Source organism: Liolophura sinensis, chromosome 6 (genome assembly GCF_032854445.1).
Source record: "Liolophura sinensis isolate JHLJ2023 chromosome 6, CUHK_Ljap_v2, whole genome shotgun sequence".
In the NCBI taxonomy this organism is placed as follows: Eukaryota; Metazoa; Mollusca; class Polyplacophora; order Chitonida; family Chitonidae; genus Liolophura; species Liolophura sinensis.
The window spans coordinates 63,343,373-63,365,096 of NC_088300.1; the positions used below are offsets into that span (position 1 = coordinate 63,343,373).

The window sequence follows — 21,724 nt, forward strand, 5'->3', positions numbered from 1 at the left end:
AGATATTGGTACCTTCTGATTGTGGATTTTAGCAACATTTTGTTCTTGAATCCTATCTTGTTATTCATGTTAGTCACACCTTCAATATTAAACTGATTTGTACTTGTTTATATTTTTTTACGTTGTGCTCAGTATAACTATAAGACTGCAGCCAGCATTATGCTGGAAGGAAAACAGACAGAGCCCAGGGAAAACATCCGCACAACCATCTGTAGGTTGCAGCCAGGTCTTTGCAGTTACGACTGGACAGGAAGCCAGCATGAGCTGGATTTAAACTCACAGTGATGTCATCGGTGAGAGGCTCCTGGGTTACTGTGCAGTGTTAGAAGCCTAACCACCAACAATGCCTTCATTATTTATTTGATTGGTGTTTTATGCCATACTCAAGAAAATTTCGCTTATACGATGGCAGCCAGCATTATGGTGGGAGGAAACTGGACAGAACCCGTGGGGAACCCGTGGGAAACCCATGATCATCCGCAGTATATTGGCAGATCCTTCATTATTAGGTAGTTGATTTAATATAAGCAGCTGCAATAACATGAAGGCTTGAAATCATTATATCTTGTAGATGTATTCCTCTCATGTATTGATAAAAAAAACACAGCCACATCTAAACCTAATGCTGTGAATCTGGCCAACTATTATACATACTAGTTCCCCCACCATGAATGAAGATGTCAGTATGTCTTTGACAGAAAACTTCAATTTATTTATTTATTTGACTGATGTTTTATGCTATACTCAAGAATATTTCACTTATATGACGGCGGCCAGCATTATTAAATCACATATAACTTAACATGATTTTTTGAAGACTTTTCACTCTTCTGTATTAGTTCCTAAAACAAACCCAGAAAATTAGAGCCAATTTATTACAGATTAATTTTACCACATGACCTTTAGAAGACCGCCAACCTTCAGGTGTGACAGTAGGACCCACGTAGGCTGTGATAACACCAAAAGGGATGTCATCACAAAAACCACTTCCTCCAACCCTCTGTGGTCATACAGTGTCCAAGGTTTTAGCTTTGTTGTAGTCCTTCATAGTCTTTATTATAGGCCTTTCATTTCATCAACGTCACTCACACCTGTTGAAAATTCCACTGTTTACATTTTATACTCTTTTAAACATGAACAACTGTATACTAACACAAAGACATATACAACTGTATACAAAGGCAATGCTTAGTTTTATACTGTCAGCCTTTTCAGGAATATAATGTAAGTACAATTTTGGTGATTATTGCGAGTTTGACCTGGGATGAATCCTCAGATGCCTTCCCCTCAAAACAATGTCTGTTGACAATGTGTAGCCTTCTATGCTCAAAACCTATTCATCCAACTGGGTACATCCTATGTTCATCTAGTGACCTCTCTCCAGGAATACCATGGGCTCAAATCAGTGAGACAGCACCAGATGTGACGAGTGAGGCAACAGGCTTGTACCTCATGAGGTGCTGATCTGCCACCTCCAGGTCTATGATCTCCTCCCTGAAACATGACGACAAAATGGCGGTTAATTAACTTAGAGCAGTAACTGAAGGCAGCATTGTTTTAGTGTAAAATTGTCTCTTTTATGTAAATGCCTATATGATCCAAACTATTGAAAAGCACTTAAATGACTGTGTATTTTAACAGTATCGATATGTCAGTCATGTAATTGTATTTCCTCCTTGCGGAAACTCCTGAAATACAAAGATGGTAAACTGACTGAATGCCCGAAGAGCATCAATCACCTGATGGTATCTCCTCAATAGGCATGCTCATGAATTCATACAAATACCTGTAAAACCATGACAAAACTTTAATTCACAGAATAAAATTATTATCTCCTCCTGAAGCACAAAAGATAAGATTCATTTGTGGAATAACCTTTAGCATTCACAGCTGCATTAACTGGACTGATTAACCTATTTCTTCTAAAATTAAGAACGTCTGGTTTGCTCATTTTAGCCAATATATATGTAATTCTTGCAGGGATATTGATTTCTCACATGGTTAGACCATCTAGTGAACAACATGCTCATATTTTTACTTGAAATGTAATATTCTACTTTCAACACTAATATCCCTCCCAATTTTTAGAAGAATTAGGGTAGATAAAAATCATTCAGCTATTGGGTTTTCTCTATCATTTGTCTGTATTAAGTGATATATTGTTACATTTCAGCTTGAAAGAGGACAGTACTTTTCCCTCTCCTCCTATCGTTTTTTTTTCAACACTGTTATGTAAACCAAGTAGACTGGCTAATTAGTATTTGCTTGCGTGTGGCAGACTGCCAGCTACCTGTGTACTGGGACACACTGTAAGGACTGATACTCTAAGTTCACGGCACACGACGACCCTCTCCCCCAACCTCTGACACCCAACACGCACACGTCTATCAAAAGGTAGATAATAAACAAAAGTCAAGGTGAACACACGCACCTCCATCATGCCCATAAACATTAGGTTACTTGATTATCAGATTATTGATTGCAAATGTAACACCTTCTCCATATTGATACTGAGTGAGTGAGTGAGTGCTTGGGGTTTAAAGTCATACTCAACAATTTTTCAGCCATATTAGGATGAAGGAATCCTTAGGGTGCATGTAATGTGCCTCCTTGTTGCAGGACAGATTTCCACTGCTCTTTTATCTAGTGCTGCTTCACTGAGATGCCTTACTGAAGGCAAGTAAGCCGCCCCGCCTGAGCCATTATATTGATATGGGTCAACCAGCTGTTGCATTATCCCCTTAATGCTGAATGCCAAGCATGGAACATCTTGAAATTGAAAGTTTGGCATGTAAAAACGCAATTTCAGGATTTTTTTTTCTGTTAAGAAATTATATTATATAAGAAATTAACTTTATAAAGAACTCTTTACATTATAAGGTAGCACACGCACTATAAGGTTTATGAATCAATAAGAATCAATGTAAATGTGTCACAAGAGAAATGCTGAACTTAGGTGAAGTAAAATATATTTTCATTTTACAATAGTGGTCAGCTTTACGGGTGGACGAAACCAGAATGCCCAGAGTAAGCCGAGGACCTTTGACGAGCTCCTTGCATAACCTTCAAATGTGTCACTGAAAGCTTTCAATCACAATGGTCGCACACAGTGACGAGGGAAAACAATAAAACCCCTGCCAAGCATCTTTTTTACATTTAACCCATTATTGAAAGAGCACACTATCTCTTGCAAATATTGCTTTTCACATCAAATTCAGATGAAATCTAATTACATCAATTATGCACAGACAATTACTTATTCACATCCTAATAAATACCGCAGGGAAAAAACAGAAACTTGTCAGTGGCTCTTTAATTCACTCTGACTAAAGACAAATAAATTAGCCTGACATGCAAATACATGTAAATGTCACCACGGTTGTACTCATTACACTTTCAGTTAACGAAGCCTGAAGTTTGATTTTAGATAGTATTTCATGGCATAAAAACAAAAAATGTCATGCTAACACATGTACATTCATACAAAGGTCAACTTTCCACAACATTATGTATGAAGCCAAATGTCATGTTTGTCTTTTGTCCCCTGTCAAGCATTAATGTTACTAGTAAATATGCACTGGCTGTATTAAAACGCATACAGTGGCATGTTGCTGTACATGGTATACAGTTGTTACCTGTATGTTAATTTCATCACCACTGTGTAACCTAACACATTATCCAGGTCAGGTCGCACTGCTTACATCACAAACAAGGGCTTGCGGTGTGGAAAACACAAAAAAAAAACAACAACAAAAAAACAAAAGATCTAGAGAGTCAAAGTCTTAGAGACGACAATATGTATGCCAATGTTATTCAGGTGCACATAGTGTGCAGAGGCTGCAGGGCAGGAAGATACCAGACCATCACATGCTGAACAGCTGCTTTATCAGAGGTTCATGTATGCTCCCTAAAAAGAAGCCCAAGGCAGTGAAATTTTAAAGGCAAACAAAGGTCATAAAATATAGCCTTTTGGTGCTCATCCCACTTTGTAAACGAACATCAAAAGATATTTCCAACATTAATGGACCTTTCAGAATCACTGAGAAATTAAGAGAGTCATGAACGAAATTTTAGGTAAAATACAGTATTTGAACAATGCAATGAGCAGCTTCTGGATTACATGTCCCAGACAATAACATGTGTCTGACAGGCAACTCAGGGGAAATGGTGGGCAGGGGAGGGGTGGGGGAAGGGGGTGTTGGACTGGGGGTAGGGGTAATAGGTATACTCACCCCCAGGATATTAGTCATGATGTTCACATGCAGACACCATGACACAATTCTGCTACTGACATACATAAAGCTCATTTGGGCTGGATGGAATTCATGAGTGACATATATCCACACATGCTTGTTTCCACAACCATCAAGTACACATGTCCTCAGTGTACAGCTACATAATTGTAGTGCTTACAAAAACAAAACCAAAATATCAAAACAAGCAGCATTGGCTCAGAGTGATATTAACATGAAGGAAAACATATATGTATAAAGTTGACACCAACCCAACACCTCCCGAGTTACCTGTACTGTAATACTTCATCCTGTCTGCAAGGTTGCTCAGTGTGTATTCAAGCATATTCTGAAGACATTATTCTGTGCTGACTTATTAAGTTATGCTTTTTTGTTAAGCCCAAACACAGGCCAATCCCACCAATGCAGTTTTGTCTCCAAAATCGAAGTAAAAATGTGCATAAGTTGCCCTTTTATATGCACAAAAAGGTTTAGGAATTGGTCATTTCAATTTGTGTAATATTCTAGAAAACTGTATCAGACTATTTTCAGCATTTTCTATGTCCATGTTCACAAAAATTCTTGTTTTTATTTTTATTTAAGCAGCAACTATACAACACTGTAGTAATGTTTGATTTGAGAAACATTTTATGTTGGACTTTGGCAAAGAACTGCTGACAAAGGACCCTTGCATCGTTCTGCCAATTATAGTTCATATCCCTAAGGTTAAAAGTTTCAAAGCAAAGTTTTCCCCTTGTTACAGTGTGGACTACACATATACCAACATCATCAACAACAAATTAAGTGTGAAACAAAACTACTGTGAGAAAAGAAGTTTGTGAGGAATAGCAAATTCATTCTGCTACTATTCAGTCTCTTTGGTCCAAAAAAAAAACAAACAAAAAAAAAAACTACTACTAACTTTATTGAATAAGGAACTTGGAGAGTTTTGTAAAACTGGGTCCTGAACATAACCAACTGAAATTTATAAACTCATGATTCTGTAGGAGAAAACGTTATAGTTTGATTTATACATACATGTACGTGTTTTTATTGACTGTAAATTAAGCTTAAAACAATATAATTGTGTAAAAAGAAGTTTGTGAGATGTAGCAAATTCCTTCCAATACTATTCAGTTTTTTCAAAGCAATTAATAATGGCTCAGAACATGGAGAGCTAATAATGGCTTTCAACTACAGGCACTCTATATATTATAAATTTTGTGAGTGAAGAACATACACCTGTCAGGAGTTTTTTTTCTCATGCAAAACTCCTCCCAGATTAAATTTATTACCCTTAGATAAATAACCTTGGCACGATACCAATGTCTTGTATTCACACCTTACATGTACATGTACCTATTAAAAAGTTTATCCTTCACAGCCATGTTGAGCCCGACCCAATGCACAAACTCCCTAATTACCCCATGCAAATATATCCCAGTGCCACAAATAAAACCTTGGTAGTCCACAATTCGATTGATATATGTCTGGGTTAGAGTGACCTGATAAATGTAGGCTGAACACTTCAAGAGTGAAAACATTGATTAGCTGTGGGGCAAACGATGAAGGCTCATTTCCAATGCCGCTCAGGCCATCGTCATACATATGCCAACATGGAAAAGCTCTCATGGTTTCAAATGTGTGATGAGTGTATTAAAAAACTTTCAGTTAAATGTCTGAGAAAGTTTTCTGTGATTTGCACTTGCAAAGATCAATACAGATCAATGTATTCACCCACTTGTAACCACGGAGCCTAGCTTCAGGCGGATTGAAATACCAGTAGGCTAATTATGATAGTAGGCATCTTTATGAGAGTTTCCATGTGTTTTTTTTATGGCAGAAAGTTTCATGCCCTTAAATCTAAGTATGTAAAATTCCCTTAATTTGTAGACGACAAATTCATATAAATCTTTGTTTGAACATGATGTATAACAAGAGAAAGGGTCTATTTGATTCGATAAATTGTCTATGCACTCCAGACCCAGCTGACCAATCAAATGCCAAATCACTGATCACCACAATTTTTTTACACGGAGAAATAAGATCTTCTCTTTTTATTTGATAGGTGTTTTATGTTGTACTCAAGAATATTTCACTTATACGACGGCCAGCATTATGGTGAGAAGAAACCGGGCAGAGCCCAGGGGAAACCCACGGGCATCCGCAAGATGCTGGACTTGAACTCACAGCGACTGCATTGGTGAGAGGCTTCTGGATCATTGCGCTACGCTGGCATGCCAACCACCTTTGCAAAGAAGGCCCGCGGGAAATAAAATTGATATGTAAAATGCTAAGGTGGCCATCACCACAGTATGAGAAAAAAACACATACATGGTTCCAACAAATGTAAACAGAAATGTTAGTGACAACTTTGTGACCCTGAATCTAGCGGTTCGTTCATGTGGTAGATAGCTTTTGTACTACGCATGTGGTGCATATAAGTTGCAATTTATGCCTATGTTAAAAACATGTTTCAAGTGTAAAGGCAGAATGCACATGGGCTCATACAGGGATTATTGTGTGGGCATTATTTGCATAACACTACAACCTTTAACAATTCAGTTTTCTCACAGTCCAGGCCACCTTGTTCTGTACTCGCATTATTAAGGCTTGTTCGGCAAAAAACTAGGGCATTTAAGAATCTGTATCACGCTATGGTTAAGCTAACCTTGATTAATCAATCCACAAAATACATGAACACTTCGCATGTATGTACACAGATCTATGTAACCATGATACTAATGCTGGATGATTTGGTGGCAAAGGACTGGGAAATTTATATGCTGGTTTGAAATGTGAGAATAGGGGCCTCCGTAAGGTTAGTATGCCAGCATGTCGCAATGACCAGGAGCCTCACACCAATGTGATCCCTGTGAGTTTAAGTCCAGCTCATGCTGGTTTCCACTCCGGCTGAACGTGGGAAGGTTTGTTAGCAACCTGCGGATAGTTGGGGGTTTTCCCCGGGCTTTGCCCAGTTTCCACCCACCATAATGTTGGCTGCTGTCGTATAAGTGAAATATTCTTGAGTATGGCGTAAAAGAACTATCAAATAAATAAATATGAGAATACGCCACCTAACCTCATGGTTAAGCTGTAAAATCAATTAATTCTGATCAACATCAGGGCCCAGTTTCACAAAGATGTTGTGCATGTATGATAATCTCACATGTAGGACAAATGGTAATAATGACATACAAAATATCGTACGACAAACGTTTGATAAAAAAAATCTTGAAACTGGGCCTTCGCTGTTGGAGCTCAATTTAATCTAGAGGTAGTGGTGCACCAAATCTAAGTGAGGTCAAGTCAGACCAAACTTAATTTGTGACGTGACCTAATCTGGATTAGGAAACTGTTTCAGACACGTTTTAGGATACTATGTGACCAGGCACACCTATTTATATTCATATCAAAATATGAGTAATACACAAGATAACTGAATCCACATGTGCAACATGAAATTGAACTTGTATTAAGCCGAGAGATCAATTAAGTTTTTCTCCTTGCAAAAAGAATGGGTTTTTGCTTTCATTCGTACCATCAGTATTACACTACTGTTCACGAATCCTTCAATATTTGATACAAAGTGTATTTTCATAACTTGGGTCATCATTTAAGGGGTGTCACTCAACTGACCCTCCAAAACAGAACTCTAAAGTTTTTATTGGCCTTTCAATGGAATTTCCTTTTCTATTTTCTCCCAATGTTAATTTCTTTAAAATTCCTATTTCTTTCTTTAGCTGGCAAACAAAAAACAAAAAACAAAAAACATTTCCTACCCACTGACAAAGGATTGTGTTATCACCAGCCAATTTTTTTTAAAGGATGGGATTACAAAAAGAATCCATTTCCATACACTCATTTTTTCTAGGACTTGTGAACTAAATCTGCATTTGGATACGCCATATTCATAGCTGCTCAACCTGTAAAGGCATACCCAAATATTTCTCAACTAACAGTCAGTGAACTCAGACTAAGCAGTTATATCATATCTACTTTGGTAAATTACACTGCCTTATGGTATCACCTCTGAAGCAATGTTATTTGGAGGGAAAGGAAATTTTGTGAATATTCCCAAACACAGCACCAATGGAGGCAAGAAGAAATTATGGCATGCCCAGTTTACATTTTTCATATAAAATGCACATTTTTCACATGGGCATCACATGTGTCAAGTCATCCGCCTCATGTCATTCACTATTCCCAAGCTGACAAAGCATTCGTGCTAATCTGGTGACATGCACAACATGAGTGCTAATGTGTTTGTGCCGTAGCTGCGGGTCACCTGAGCTTGTTGATCGCACTTGTCCTTGTACTTGCAGTTTACATTGCCTGTCCAGGAAGTAGAGTAGTATTCCACACCAGGGGGCGCCACTGAATGGTCAAGATGATACATCATTCATGGTGTCCTTTATCTGTGCATGTGAATCTACACCACATCTTACATCATCTAGGTCACAGCTGGGCTTTCTGCTCACCATGATAACCATGTTCATGATGCCCTGACATGGCTATTATGCACGCACAACCACATGCTGAGTGATGGCTTAGTATCACACCACAGAAAGGAAGCTCTATGAATACTGTAATTCATATAATGTTAAGCGTTTCTCAAGTGACACATAAAAAGCTAAGTGTTGACAAGAAAAATGCCATTTTACAGCCTTATATGAGCCGAAAATGCATTTTCACATATGGTACGAAAGACACAGCACCGGTAGTCAAGATATTTACATCTTTTCCGACCAGTACATGAACACAAGTTAATCTCCACAGCAAATTCTTTTCTTTTTTTTTTTTTTTGGGGGGGGGGGGGGGGGGGGGGGGAACATGTGCAGAAAGTTGTTGTTAGACAAACCAGAACAGTAGGTTTATAAAATCACATCACAGATATTGAAATGGCTCCAACTTTGAAGCAAATAAACATCTGTACCGAAAACTTTTTAACATGACGGGATACAAAATGAAATATAGATATGTATGTATTACAGTGACCTGAGGATTTGATGAGATTGGTGTTAATATATCTAGATGTCTGTAGATTTACATCATATTCCAGTCAAAACTATCACCTAACCCCTGCTTTATGCTGGATCCTGCCCAGGACAATCAAGCTGTGATTGATTGATTAATTGGTGTTTAACACCATACTGAAGAATATTTCATGCACAAGACAGTCATCAGTTTCTTGGGTGGAGCTTCTGCTGAAAAGCACATGTATTAGAATTGATTTTAGAAACATTTCATCCTGTGACATGTGAAACATGAATCTTCCCCAACAGAGCAAGATCTGAAAATGTGTGTAATATTGGTGAAATGCGCGGGACCTCCAAGAAACTACATTTAAGACCACCTAAATGGGGGATATTCTAAAAATTCCTTGTGCAAGGCTAGGATTATTTTTTTTTAAATTTATTTATTTGATTGGTGTTCTCATCAATATTTCACTTCTATGACAGCAGCCAGCATTATGGCAGAAAGAAAACAGGCATGGCCCAGGGCATACCCATGCCCATCTGCAGGGTGCTGGCAGACCTTCCCACGTACAGCCAGAGAGAAAGCCAGTTTCTGATATAAGTCAGAGGCATTGAAGTCACTGTGCTGTGCAAGCCCTCTAAAACCTCTTGGCCACGGTGGCCCCAAGCTGGGACTGAATCAACCACACTGAGTGTCAAAGCATCTTAACAATTGTGCATGATTCGCCCAACTGTCTGGAATGATCATAATCCCTGATTACATCAGTGTGGGGATTCACTCTACATCTGGTCTCTATAAACCCCCACCACCTGGTTCACTGATTACTAAGCCTAGGCTGGGATCAATAACCGACATTTCTCACCCAGTCAGCAAGACGATTACTATGCAGTCTAGAAGACAGATTCAGGTTTCACAGTATCGATCACAAGTAATGAAATTATGGGGATACCCCCCTGTGCAGTCAATTCATCAATTACACCCTGTGTATGTAAATGTGCTTATTATAAAACATATATTCCTCTCCCTACGTCAAAAACACATCTTTTGTGAAAATAATTCACCCAATTAATGTGTTTAAAAGTGCGTGCAGAGCGAATCATATTTCATAAACATACACGTAAGAGGATAATTAGGCGTAGAAAAAGAGTGAGAGGAAATGAAAATCAGCATGCACAGTATTAAAAATCACAACAATACCTTGAGGGGAAGGAGGGATAAAAATGTGACTCTGTGATCAATAGAACTGCCTGAAGTTCTGAAGACACAGTGTATGTGAGACAGTCACAAACATGCAGGAAAAAACTTTCATCATTTCTGAATGATGTACAAAGTTCATGTGTACCCTAAATAATCTAAAATTTAGCCCACAAAGGTGCATTTTTAGAGAGAAAAAAAATGTCACAAAATATTATTCCTGGTGCTGAAAGTTACAATGTTCCACCAGAATATCATCCCATGTTCCAATCAAGCCTCAAAAAACTCTCAGAATCAGGAAGAATCGCAAAGTTAGTCATGGACGAAATTCATGGTCATTTAGGGTACATTCTTAATTATAGCCTGTGTTAAAACACATCCATGTATGTGGTTTACCCTAGAAAACAACCCAAAACCTTGTCTTTTAGATAAGTAACAGCATCATCATACATACATACATACATGTCCTAGCTCTTCAGGTAAAACTCTCTATCTGTATTAAGCTGACAGGATTTATTTATTTGATTGGTATTTTACGCTGTACTCTAGAACATTTCACTTATGTGACAGCAGCTAGCATTATGGTGGCAGGAAACCGATCACAGCCTGGGGAAAACCCACAGCCATCTGCAGGTTGCTGGCCAGACAGGAAGCCAGCACATGATAAGAGTCTGGTTGCTCCATCAATACAAGATTCTCTTATACTCCATGTAACAAACATGAATCAAGTATGGCTCAGCACACATATACTGTACATACACGTACATTTTGAAGTCATAACTTTATACACGCTGTTATATCAAAGGAAACAAGAAAATTAGTTTTACTGCTTCTGCCATTTACATCCTCACTGATTAACAACAGGACCAAGAAATTCACACTAAAAAGAGCATTTTTTTTTGAGCAAATAAAATGTTACTTTTGGTGCTGAATCTTACATTTTTGTTGTAGGATATGATTCTACTTTGAAAACATTTGTATGATCAATAGAACTCTTGAGAATAATCCCTCATGATTTGGTGGAGGTGAACAGATTTCTGGGTGCTGGTTATTATATGTTTGTAACATGGAAGAGCTGAGAACTGTTTCTCATCAAATAACTGTTATCTAATTTCTACAAAACCAGATCCAATACCACTAAAATACCATAACAAATATAAGGTCATGAATCAACTACATTAAAGAAATAACTTAAAGCCAAAAAATAACATGCTCTATTGTACCTACAGCCTTTGTCGCCCAGAGGAGAATAATCCATTATTAAATCGACTGCATTAAATTCTGCTGACAAATAAAATATGACATTTTTAAAAGAACCCTACATATAGCCACCTACTCTGCACTAAGTCACAGCACTATGGCAGATAAAACACAGTAAGAACAATGCCATTCTAAGACAAGCATGCTTTGCCCGAGTGCTTTCAAACAAGTATTTCGTGACCGCACATAATGCATTGATTGTTCTATGTAAGTTCATGTCTTCAAGTTAATAATGAAATCAGAGAAATTCATATTACAATGAAATACTGTGTAGGTGAGTAATGCATTCATTGTGCATCTTTGAGTTTGTGAAGTAATAGCACAAAATTTTTTGTTTTCTGATTAAGATATGCCAAATTGTGTTGTATAAATATCCAGCTTATCCTGATGAGTCTTGGGAGAAATGTTGAGTTGAAGAGAAATGTTGGAAAGGTGTATATGTGATGTGTGTGTATGTTTGGCGGGTTGGGGGGGGGGGGGGGGGGGGGAGTGCGGGTGGAGTGGGGGTGGAGTTGTGGCATTCCTCACTTCCATGAGTTTCACATGACAGTATGTATAATTTTAGTATGAAAATTTATATAAGACCTCTTTATTTATTCAACTGTTTGTTGCTTAATGCCACATTCAAGAATTTGTCATACTATGAGATCTCTTTTGGGTGCAAATTTTCATCATGTTTTGTGTTGTGGCTAAATATACTGATATGCAGGGCCACCCTTAGTCCGAGAGCTATGTGTACCCGATTTCGGTATAATTCTTACAAAAGAGGTACATCCTCGTTCAATTTCAATGCATGCATGTCAGATTCGTCTTTATTTGCCTTTACGTCACCATTCTCCTGAAAATTTTAGCCGAAGTCAAAAATAGGCTCATATTTAGCAGGTCGCAACATGTTTTGAAATAGGAGTCTGAGAGGCGCGCACGCACAGCAGTGGTTAACTTTTCCGTGAAATTAAAAGGAACGGATGGGGAAAATAGCTCCCCTTTATCACTGCAAACTTAATCTAACAGTTTGCACAAACTGTGGGCTCCGTCACTTTGCTCTGTAGTCTTCAGTTAATTGCAACTTCGTGTCTCTGCAGTCATTTCTGTCCGTCAAAACTGACAGCCAGCTGATCAAACCATAGTGACGTCGTGAAAGATCAACCATACATGTGCGTGGAGGAACACCCCCATTTATTTGGTCCCAATATCAACACAGCATGTAAGCGTCAGTCATAACTGTGAATTATCTTGGATTTACTGGTCATAAAGACTATAGAATGCGAAAAAAATTGACAGAGGAACAGAGAATGTCTTGGTGACAATACTTTATTGGAGTTTTGCCCGGTTAATGCATATACTGCTTCATTTTCTTCAATACCACTATTTTAACCTGGCTCTTTGGCTGTGATCTACGCCCATTACCATATTAGAAGATTACAGGCGAGATCCTTGATCATGATATTCACAAACATACACTATACATACACAGCAATTGCCTGAGAAGAAGAGAATGAGTTTAACGCCAGACAAGGTAAACTTTGGTCCAGACAGACAATGCTAATTTACAGAATGCATATATACATGAACATCTTGATTTTCTTACCCTAATAGAGAGAGCAAATGTTAACTTGCACCCTATTTTTATTTTGGTTATGTTTATATAAAGACAGATACTGTATTTACCCTAAAAATTCCCCTTTTGGGGCCAATATGGCGACACAAGTTTTATTTAGTATTTTAGGGGTGAGGCATCCCTGAAAAATTCAAAAATGGATTCAAAATAAAAGTGAAAATCCACCTTTTCATTCTGCCTGTTTGATGTTTTTATGATTCCCCTGTTATAGATCATGTAAATATGTCTTCAGCAGGAACAATGGCCAAGATACTCCGCAGAGTAAGATACGATGCCACCTTCCTAAAAACACCTGAAAACACATTTGTTAGATCAGCTCTGCAACTTTCAGCAAAAATCATAAAGAATGTGCAATTTAGTCGACTGTTAAAACATGGCCAAAATTTTAGGTGAAATACAGTATGGATGTCATGGGTGATGTGTAGACTTACCCAGCCTCCAGTGTCTCCTCCTCCACCAAAACTCCGTCTGTCTTCTCATTCACCCTTAAGAACACGTAGCTATCCAGGTTCGGCCTCGGAGCTGTTGACAAACAAAACAAGAGTGTGAGGAAAGCAGCTAGACAGTCTGAAAATATACCCTGATGAAAAAGAATTAGTTAACTGGCTGTCTCTTAAGGCTTTATTTACAGGTCAGAAAATGCTAAATATATCTTACTGAATTCTATAATATTTAAAATTTCATTTAATATTCCATTTTCAGGAGATGTAAATTTAGTTTGTCATTTATAAAAAAAAAAGCTTAAAAAAGAAAATAAGAAAGTTTTTGTTGAATTTTCCTTTGAACTGCAAATATATACTGAAAAAATTGAAACTAAACAAATTATTATTTTTATTTCAAAATAATTTATTTCAACATTTGAATCTGAATAAGTCAACTGTTACATGTATTGTTTGGATATTTGTTTTATGTCAGTACTGCTTTATACCTGTTGTGAAGGACAAACAGTTTGCACTGCCTTAATCATAATAGAGGTCAGTATATGCATTCATTCTGCAGACTGAAGACTGAATTTATTTATTTGATTGGTTTTCTATGCCCTACTCAAGAATATTTACGATGACGACCAGCATTATGGTGGGAGGAAACCGAGCAGAGCTTGGGGGAAACCTACGACCATATGCGGGTAGCTGGCTGATGTTCCACGTATGGCCGGAGAGGAAGTCGGCATGAGCTGGACTTGAACTCACCGCAACTGCATCGATGTGACTCATTACGCCAGGCTGGCGTGCTAACCCCCTCAGCCACAGAGGCCTCCTGAAGACTGAACCTTGGTACAAGTATTAAACACATCTCAATACCCAAACAAACATTTATTATCTTACTGTAACATTACTCCTTACAAAATCTTAACAACTTAGTAATGCACAGCCTTGAAAAACAAACAGGCAAAACATAAAATACATGTTGTTGTAAATAGTTCCAAAGTTCAGGTACGACAGGTTTATGTGAGGTATATTCATCTGAGCTACAGCTGACAGTGCAGATAATCTGTGCTCATTTATCAGGTTAAGGTCACCCCAAGGTGGTCGGAGGGCTGTCTGCACTATGTGTTTACTACCATTTACTGTCTTACAAGAAAAAAACAGATTACAGTCTACCCTGACAATATTGCGTGTGATAGCCGTATCGGGTGGCTAGAAATAACCTATGAATGAACAAAGGCTGCCTTGATCATTTCTTCAATATACCTGTCTAAGGATTAACTGAGGTGCCCAACAGACCAATCAAATAAGATATATTAGGTATTAACCCACAAGGGTTAATGCACACTGTGAAATTGGAAACCTCGAAGATCTCTGGCAGTGTCAAATAGAGAATAGATCTCTTAGGATAAGCCTACTGATCATCAGTCTTGATTGCACTGGATAAGTGTGTGAAAGTCTTACATGAACAAACAGTAGTGATTTTATTATTACCTTCTGCTAAAAGATGTCATGTTTTTGTCGGCGTCTTTGGCTGAACGCTAGTAGCTTTACCAAAAGGCTATGGATGAATTTGGGCAATATTTGGTCAGCAAATTGGCTTTGATTAAATTTTGGTGGTGTCCTGGAGCTGGGTACAGATGCGAGAAATTTTAAACAATTCTTGATCATTGTTAAACCAAATGTCAATAACTTTACGGAAAAAGTTATATGCAGAGATTTTGAAGAAACTTTGTGCACACCTTCACCTAGTCACAAGCACCAATACACAGAAGTTTGATGCCGATTCAGAGGATTTGAATATAGCAATACTTTAACGTCCCTTTACAACTGCCAGAAGTCTCTCTCTGAGCAAAAAAAGAAAAAGTTGTCCACCGATTTTGATGTAACTCTGTGCACAAGCCCCATGTAATATATTACATTTTGGTGGGGATTCTTACCTGGAATTATTTAAACAACTCTTCAGAATGGTCAGATATGACACAAATGCAAAGTCCTGTTTTCTTGTCTGTAGTGGGGAATTTGTGTATTAAACTGTTACAGAGGTCTGTACCCTCGGGCTGTCTTCCGGATTACTTATTTGTCTGATGTTTTTATTTTTGTCACACTCAAGACTAATTTACTGATGCCATGGGGGTTGGGTTTATGCGTTCAGAACTGAGAAGGACACTGCTGCACCCTGTCCAGTGGTAAAGTGGCTACATTGTGGTGTCAAGCAGGAAGTTAATCAACCTAAAACTCACAGCTTCAGCTGCGGCTTTAAGGCAAAAGGTTGGCAGTGTATAAGAACCTGCCATGGCCGCTGATCTTATACCTCGGTTTCTTCTTTCCATATCCAAAATAATGAAATCACCCAAAACTACCTCTACATTTCCTTTTAATCAATGTAAAATTATCATACATTTCAAATTACCCAGGGAAAATGTCTAAACATCTTGGTCAACATGGACGGTGACCACTTACAACTCAAAGAGACAAAAAAAAGCTAGTGTTATGATTAAAGGGACTCATTGCCTAACATCTATCACGAGAGTTAGGGTGACACTGCATGAAAGTTAGAAGGTAGAAGCAGCAGAATTTGGAGCTACGCACAGTTCAGATTAATAAAAGAAAGAAGAATGTACAGAGTTTGGAGTGTTTAGTGAATGTCACTTAATCATACTTCATTTGTGATGCAGCTCTTGACAGGAAGCTGAATTACCTCCTGCTACAACTTAGCCTATAGGTTAACCTGTAGCAGCTGAACCTGAAGGGGCTATGCTACAGCTAAACCTGCAAGAGCTAAGCTATAGCTGAACCTGCAGGGGCTATGCTACAGCTGAACCTGTAAGAGCTAAGCTACAGCTGAACCTGCAGGAGCTGTGCTACAGCTGAAACTGCGGGGACTACATGTATGCTACAGCTGAACCTGCAGGAGGTGTGCTACAGCTGGACCTGCAAGAGATGAGCTACAGCTCACAGTGCTGGGGCTACATGTAAGTTTAAGCAACAGCTGAACCAGCAGGAGCTATATTCAAGCACATAGCTTCACTGACCAAAGCATGCACGTACATATACTTGTCTTTTTCAGAAGTAAGGCCTGGGGAGATAAAACTGAGCAATAAAGGCATGCATCACACACATGTAGTTGGCCTTGGCAAGACTTTATACAGTGGCATGGTCATAAATCAAAAGTAACCTGGTACAACAACTGGCAACATCCCTTAATAGAGCTGAGCCTCAAAGTTCGTCTCAGCTGAGCATTAACCTTGACATATAAAACAGTGGCTGGGTTGTCTGCCAAGGCAGCCAATTCATTTCTGTACCTAAGCTATGTCACACTACCCTGTCCCTTATAATCTGTATTACATCGGACATTCGCACTGAATCATTGACGAGTCCAAATAAGTTACAGTCTACATTTGCAGCCAAGCTACATGTACCAGGGTTTTATCCAGAAATTTCCCTGAAGTCTGCATTTAAATTTTATGAAAACATTAAATTATTCTTAGTTTTAATACTAGATAAAAGACTATAACATTTTAAGAAATAAAAAAAGAAATTTGGTAGTGAATTTGAAAGTTTTATACTTAACTTTTATCCGTTAGTGTCATTTTCTGAAGATTTATTTATTTATTTATTTACTCAAGAATATTTCACTTATACGACGGCGGTCAGCATTATGGTAGGAGGAAACCGTGCAGAGCCTGGGGGAAACCCATGACCGTCAACAGGTTGCTGTATGGCTGGAGAGGAAACCAACATAAGCTGGTTTGAACTCACAGCAATCACACTGGTGGGAGGCTCCTGGGTCACTGCCCCGTGCTGGTGTCATAACCCCCTCTGCCATTTTATCTAGCTACAAATCTATCTACCACTGCCCTACATTAAAGAAAGGCTTGATGATTTTACACATCAGTTAAAGTCACTTTACACAGTGCACAAAAGCTATAATGTTGACAACTTTGACGTGTATGTCCAATTAATTTTCAAAATAGGACGCTCAAGGGCTCAAGTCAGTTTGTGGTCTATTATCCCCTGGCCAATGATGTGGCAGAATGAAATCCACATCTTGTCACTGTTTATTCTGGGTTTATTTTTAAAATGTATTACACACCAATAAAGTAATTACATTTACTTTCTTCACGTGATTCATGAGTGGATGCTATCGGCACAATAAGACTCCAGGCAAACATTTCTGCTACCCGAATGCTTGAAGAGGTAACTATTTCCTAACAGTGACTCACAGGTGCCTGTTGGCGTTTAGTACAAGCTACTTCAGCATGGTATACACACCTAATAGGAATCAGCCGCAGATACTGTGCGCAAACCACTACACAGTGCTGAATATAACACCAGCACTTGCCACAGTGTGAAGATAACTGGCTGAGATACAAACACTTACAGTATCCGTAACAGCTAATACCAAAGGCTACGTGTCTTTTTTTTTTAACCCATGAATTCACCTTGATGTGTGTTGGAAAGCGGAAATCCTATGCCCTTGTTTCAGAATCAGGCCAGGATGATCTGTAGCAAACTGTAATAATCCAAGTAAGAAATTATTAGGTCCTTCCTTGTAACCAGTTAGCAAGAACTACTGGTAACATACATAAAGGTGCTGTTTATATATATCATTAGATAGAGAAAAAACACTAGTACTTGTTTTAAGAGCCAAATGCATTTACAAGATATCCCTGTTACAAAATCTTTACTTCTGTTTGTTAAATCAGGTTTCTTTGCTATGGTTTAATGCTGTGATTATCATTACATGTATGGTAAATGACCTTAAAATTTCACCCAAACAGGGCATTTTTAGCGACAGATAAATGTCAGAAAATATCTCATTTTATGTTGAAACTTATGAAATTACATTTTTACAGATGATGACATCATTCTACCTTCCAAATAAACCTCAACATAGTTTTTCCAAGATCAAAAGAGCTTTCAGACTCTGGCAAAATGTGCAACTTAGTCATGGGTGCTATTTTAGTTGTCTAATGTGACAGGCCACTCTCGATGTCAACATAGATTTATTCCTAGTACTATCTCATTAAAACACCATGCCAAGACACCAAACACATCACCTAACCCACTCAGAGTATTTACTGACACTTGTCCATCCAGTAGTTGGTCTATCAATTTCCCCTAAGCACCAAAACAGGAAGTTCCAAGATTGTCTCTTTTATAGCCTTTGGGCGGAAGCCATGGAACCCATTTGGGATTGAACTATCAAGCTCGTGTTTACCAGCTGTTGAGTGTTGTTCCATCTAAAAACTCCAGGCTTGATTGGGTGGTGTAATCTTGCACAAACACACTCATAAAGATACACTATGATCATCTTCACTTCGACACTAAGCCTGCTTACGTAATATAGTCAACAGCCTAAAATGTCGTCTATGACTTTATAAGCTACTCATTCCACCATATTCTGAGAGTTCTTGATGTCCTAAGAATAGTGTATTGACATCTTTTTTTTTCTTCAGAAAGGTAGGATGATATCCCTGGGAAACTTCAAGTTTCAGCACCAAAAGTAATGTAATACATTTATTTGCCTCTGAAAAAGTGATTTTTGGAGAGGCAAAATTTTAGATCATTTACTGTACAAAGGCTGTCTAATTTGCCAACACAGTGAGAGTATGGGCACATCCCGCAGCAGCTTGCAATGTTATCAGCTGATACATACGCACAAACCTATATGTATATATATATGTACATATATCTATATATATATAACCTGAGGATGAGCCTAGGTTCGTAAGACTTGTAGTGATGTAACCAGGCCAATAATCAGTGCACAAGCTCTTGCTTCTATTCTAGAGATCACTGAGGATATTTTTGTACAAAAAGCTTGTTAAATGTTTAATGTGGTACTGGTATTTCTCACAAATGGACAGAACTTTCCAGGTCAATGTGTCCTGTTGTGTGGCCTAAAGTCATGTCAAGGTCATATTATGGTAAGACATCCAATGCTTGACCTACATTTGGCCTGAATAAACATACAGGGTCACCCTATATTCAAATTTGTCAACAAAAGCCACTAGATTCAGTTTAAACTGCACAGATAGAGAATAAAATTACATGTACCCTCATTCTTCAACCATATAAAAGAGCAATTTTCATTGTAATATAAGTACATTTTTATTTGGAGACAAAGCTACATTGATTGGATTGGCCAATTCCAAGGCTTCACAAAAGACACATAATTTTATCAGTCTAAACAAATTAATGCCTTTAGAATAACACCTTGCAAGCAAGCAAAAAGGTTGAATAACTGCAGCATGCATTCTTAAAATATTTAATATTGAAAACATTCCCATGAGAAACAAGCACTGACTGATATTAGATGACAATCTGTATTACAAAATATACATGAACACTAACCCTCATCAAATCACGGGTATGTTTGACATGTAGTAAAAACTGACACCCAATGTTAAGATACTGTACTCACTCAATGAGAGTGGTCATGTTCTCTGTGCCAACCCCACTTATACACTTGTGCACACCAGTTTTTAACGCTAGGTCACCCTACCCTGAGGACATATATGGTTACAGGTAGCTACTATAGCCTGAGGGCACAGGTATCATAATGGAGGAATCTGTGGGAGTGATGGGAGTGACTAAGGCATTGTGGTGGTCTGCCTTCATGTACACCCACCTCAAGTACCATGTTCTACATTAATTAGTTCGCATGACATGACCTACTGCGTTTCACCATGTGAAAGGTCTACGACCTCTGGTTCATCAAACTTTAATAATTTTGTTTAACGGAAAGATGATGAAAAAACAGCTCTGCATTAATTCAAAATATTTGTGCATAAAATAAGAACGAGGTTTACCAACACAACCATATACATATCGCAAGCAAGATAAATGCTATCAGTTTTTTGTACTGGAAAGTTGTGAGAGCAGATATTGCGTCAGTAAGTTATCACTGCTGGGCCGGGGCTTTCTTTTGTTCTAGGTAAATCAAAGATCTCAAAACAACTCACCTGTCTATGAGGGGTTCATGGCTTACAGGTTGACAGGTAGATGTCTTTAGACAACACACCTGTCTAAGGGGTCCATGGCATGCAGGATGACAGGTAGATGTCTTTAGACAACACACCTGTCTTCATGGGGTCCATGGCATCCAGGATGAAGGGTAGATGTCTAAAGACAACACACCTGTCTAAGGGGTCCATGGCATGCAGGACGACAGGTAGATGTCTTTAGACAACACACCTGTCTTTGTGGGGTCCATGGCATCCTGGTTGACGGGTAGATGTCTCAATACAACTCACCTGTCTTTGTGGCATTCATGGCATACAGAACGAGGTAGATGTCTTTAGACAACACACCTGTCTTTGTTGGGTCCATGGCATACAGGTTGACAGGTAGATGTCTTTAGACAACACACCTGTCTTTGTGGGGTCCATGGCATACAGGTTGACAGGTAGATGTTTCAATACAACTCACCTGTCTTTGTGGGGTCCATGGCATACAGGTTGACAGCTAGATGTTTCAATACAACTCACCTGTCTCTGTGGGGTCCATGACATGTAGGTTGACAGCTAGATGTTTCAATACAACTCACCTGTCTCTGAGGGGTCCATGACATGTAGGCTGACAGGTAGATGTCTTTAGACAACACACCTGTCTTTGTGGGGTCCATGGCATACAGGTTGACAGCTAGATGTTTCAATACAACTCACCTGTCTTTGTGGGGTCCATGACATGCATGTTGTCAGGTGGATGTCTCAATACAACTCACCTGTCTCTGTGGGGTCCATAGCCTGCAGGTTATCGGGTAGATGTCTTAATACAATCTTTTTGAAGTGAGATTCCATATTCTGTGCATACCTGCAGTAATTGAAAATCTTTGTTTATATGTAATGGGTAAGCTGTTAGCATTCTTCCACTTCATAAGTACAATTACAAAAACTATGCTGTACATCTGATGGAGAATAGCATTATAAATAGCATTAAGAAAAGATCAAGCTGGTTACAGTTTCTCTGGTTAGTGACTTGGAATATGCTTTTGCATTTTACACACA

General features: G+C 38.5%; 1 protein-coding gene across 1 annotated transcript in view; it reads right to left on the reverse strand.

The window, feature by feature from the left end:
- Positions 1-555: 555 nt before the first annotated feature.
- LOC135468014 (DNA replication complex GINS protein SLD5-like) overlaps positions 556-21,724 on the reverse strand; it is a 28,905-nt gene continuing 7,736 nt past the window's right edge. The window contains exons 5-7 of the mRNA XM_064746013.1: positions 21,442-21,530; positions 13,716-13,806; positions 556-1,494 (exon numbers count right to left, since the gene is read on the reverse strand). Coding sequence (XP_064602083.1) covers positions 1,398-1,494; positions 13,716-13,806; positions 21,442-21,530 — 277 coding nt within the window. The 3' untranslated portion in view covers positions 556-1,397. The remainder of the gene's footprint in view (positions 1,495-13,715; positions 13,807-21,441; positions 21,531-21,724) is intronic.